Genomic DNA, 3,533 nt, shown 5'->3' with positions numbered 1-3,533 from the left:
TCTCCCTCTGTCTCTCTCCTCTCTCTCTCTCTCTTCTCCTCTCTCTCTCTCTCTCTTCTCTCTCTCTCTCTCTCTCTCTCTCTCTCTCTCTCTCTCTCTCTCTCTCTCTCTCTCTCTCCCTCTCATTTTCTAGCCTGAGCCTGAGGAGGTTAATGGTATGTGCTTAGGTGTGAATGTTATCACACAGGTAGGTGTGTGTGTGTGCATTATGAAAACACTGACTATGACTTTAACTCTGTCTCCCAGGTGAGAGCCAGTGTGACGAGGCTACCTGTAACAACGGAGGGACATGCCATGACGAGGGAGACACCTTCCAATGCAAGTGTTCCCCTGGATGGGAGGGGGCTACCTGTAATATAGGTGAGTTAGTCTGGATGGGAGGGAGGGGCTACCTGTAATATAGGTGAGTTAGTCTGGATGGGAGGGAGGGCTACCTGTAATATAGGTGAGTTAGTCTGGATGGGAGGGAGGGGCTACCTGTAATATAGGTGAGTTAGTCTGGATGGGAGGGAGGGGGCTACCTGTAATATAGGTGAGTTAGTCTGGATGGGAGGGAGGGGGTACCTGTAATATAGGTGAGTTAGTCTGGATGGGAGGGAGGGGCTACCTGTAATATAGGTGAGTTAGTCTGGATGGGAGGGAGGGGCTACCTGTAATATAGGTGAGTTAGTCTGGATGGGAGGGAGGGGCTACCTGTAATATAGGTGAATTAGTCTGGATGGGAGGGAGGGGCTACCTGTAATATAGGTGAGTTAGTCTGGATGGGAGGGGGCTACCTGTAATATAGGTGAGTTAGTCTGGATGGGAGGGAGGGGCTACCTGTAATATAGGTGAGTTAGTCTGGATGGGAGGGAGGGGCTACCTGTAATATAGGTGAGTTAGTCTGGATGGGAGGGAGGGGCTACCTGTAATATAGGTGAGTTAGTCTGGATGGGAGGGAGGGGCTACCTGTAATATAGGTGAGTTAGTCTGGATGGGAGGGAGGGAGGGGCTACCTGTAATATAGGTGAGTTAGTCTGGATGGGAGGGAGGGGGCTACCTGTAATATAGGTGAGTTAGTCTGGATGGGAGGGAGGGGCTACCTGTAATATAGGTGAGTTAGTCTGGATGGGAGGGAGGGGGCCCACCTGTAATATAGGTGAGTTAGTCTGGATGGGAGGGAGGGGCCCACCTGTAATATAGGTGAGTTAGTCTGGATGGGAGGGAGGGGGCTACCTGTAATATAGGTGAGTTAGTCTGGATGGGAGGGAGGGGCTACCTGTAATATAGGTGAGTTAGTCTGGATGGGAGGGAGGGGCTACCTGTAATATAGGTGAGTTAGTCTGGATGGGAGGGAGGGAGGGGGCCCACCTGTAATATAGGTGAGTTAGTCTGGATGGGAGGGAGGGGCTACCTGTAATATAGGTGAGTTAGTCTGGATGGGAGGGAGGGGCTACCTGTAATATAGGTGAGTTAGTCTGGATGGGAGGGAGGGGCTACCTGTAATATAGGTGAGTTAGTCTGGATGGGAGGGAGGGGCTACCTGTAATATAGGTGAGTTAGTCTGGATGGGAGGGAGGGGCTACCTGTAATATAGGTGAGTTAGTCTGGATGGGAGGGAGGGGGCCCACCTGTAATATAGGTGAGTTAGTCTGGATGGGAGGGAGGGGGCCCACCTGTAATATAGGTGAGTTAGTCTGGATGGGAGGGAGGGGGCTACCTGTAATATAGGTGAGTTAGTCTGGATGGGAGGGAGGGGCTACCTGTAATATAGGTGAGTTAGTCTGGATGGGAGGGAGGGGGGCTACCTGTAATATAGGTGAGTTAGTCTGGATGGGAGGGAGGGAGGGGGCCCACCTGTAATATAGGTGAGTTAGTCTGGATGGGAGGGAGGGGCTACCTGTAATATAGGTGAGTTAGTCTGGATGGGAGGGAGGGGCTACCTGTAATATAGGTGAGTTAGTCTGGATGGGAGGGAGGGGCTACCTGTAATATAGGTGAGTTAGTCTGGATGGGAGGGAGGGGCTACCTGTAATATAGGTGAGTTAGTCTGGATGGGAGGGAGGGGCTACCTGTAATATAGGTGAGTTAGTCTGGATGGGAGGGAGGGGCTACCTGTAATATAGGTGAGTTAGTCTGGATGGGAGGGAGGGGCTACCTGTAATATAGGTGAGTTAGTCTGGATGGGAGGGAGGCGCTACCTGTAATATAGGTGAGTTAGTCTGGATGGGAGGGAGGGTGCTACCTGTAATATAGGTGAGTTAGTCTGGATGGGAGGGAGGGGGCTACCTGTAATATAGGTGAGTTAGTCTGGATGGGAGGGAGGGGGCCCACCTGTAATATAGGTGAGTTAGTCTGGATGGGAGGGAGGGGCTACCTGTAATATAGGTGAGTTAGTCTGGATGGAGGGAGGGGCTACCTGTAATATAGGTGAGTTAGTCTGGGTGGGAGGGAGGGGCTACCTGTAATATAGGTGAGTTAGTCTGGGTGGGAGGGAGGGGGCTACCTGTAATATAGGTGAGTTAGTCTGGATGGGAGGGAGGGCCCACCTGTAATATAGGTGAGTTAGTCTGGGTGGGAGGGAGGGGGCTACCTGTAATATAGGTGAGTTAGTCTGGATGGGAGGGAGGGCCCACCTGTAATATAGGTGAGTTAGTCTGGATGGGAGGGAGGGAGGGGCTACCTGTAATATAGGTGAGTTAGTCTGGATGGGAGGGAGGGGGCTACCTGTAATATAGGTGAGTTAGTCTGGATGGGAGGGAGGGAGGGGCTACCTGTAATATAGGTGAGTTAGTCTGGATGGGAGGGAGGGGGCTACCTGTAATATAGGTGCGTTAGTCTGGGTGGGAGGGAGGGGCTACCTGTAATATAGGTGCGTTAGTCTGGATGGGAGGGAGGGGGCTACCTGTAATATAGGTGAGTTAGTCTGGATGGGAGGGAGGGGGCTACCTGTAATATAGGTGAGTTAGTCTGGATGGGAGGGAGGGGACTACCTGTAATATAGGTGAGTTAGTCTGGATGGGAGGGAGGGGGCTACCTGTAATATAGGTGAGTTAGTCTGGATGGGAGGGAGGGGCTACCTGTAATATAGGTGAGTTAGTCTGGATGGGAGGGAGGGAGGGGGCTACCTGTAATATAGGTGAGTTAGTCTGGATGGGAGGGAGGGAGGGGGCTACCTGTAATATAGGTGAGTTAGTCTGGATGGGAGGGAGGGGGGGCTACCTGTAATATAGGTGAGTTAGTCTGGATGGGAGGGAGGGAGGGAGGGGCTACCTGTAATATAGGTGAGTTAGTCTGGATGGGAGGGAGGGAGGGGCTACCTGTAATATAGGTGAGTTAGTCTGGATGGGAGGGAGGGAGGGGCTACCTGTAATATAGGTGAGTTAGTCTGGATGGGAGGGAGGGAGGGGCTACCTGTAATATAGGTGAGTTAGTCTGGATGGGAGGGAGGGAGGGGCTACCTGTAATATAGGTGAGTTAGTCTGGATGGGAGGGAGGGGCTACCTGTAATATAGGTGAGTTAGTCTGGATGGGAGGGAGGGGCTACCTGTAAT

General features: G+C 52.2%; 1 protein-coding gene across 1 annotated transcript in view; it reads left to right on the top strand.

Annotated features, from left to right (window-relative positions):
- jag1b (jagged canonical Notch ligand 1b) overlaps positions 1-3,533 on the top strand; it is a gene marked incomplete in the record, with an annotated part of 96,280 nt that overhangs the window by 57,545 nt on the left and 35,202 nt on the right. Inside the window, 1 exon segment of the mRNA XM_031799031.1 lies at positions 247-360. Within this exon segment, the coding sequence (XP_031654891.1) occupies positions 247-360 (114 nt within the window).

The sequence above is a fragment of the Oncorhynchus kisutch genome, linkage group LG20 (genome assembly GCF_002021735.2).
Source record: "Oncorhynchus kisutch isolate 150728-3 linkage group LG20, Okis_V2, whole genome shotgun sequence".
Classification (NCBI taxonomy): domain Eukaryota; kingdom Metazoa; phylum Chordata; class Actinopteri; order Salmoniformes; family Salmonidae; genus Oncorhynchus; species Oncorhynchus kisutch.
This window is presented reverse-complemented; position numbering and strand designations above follow the sequence as displayed.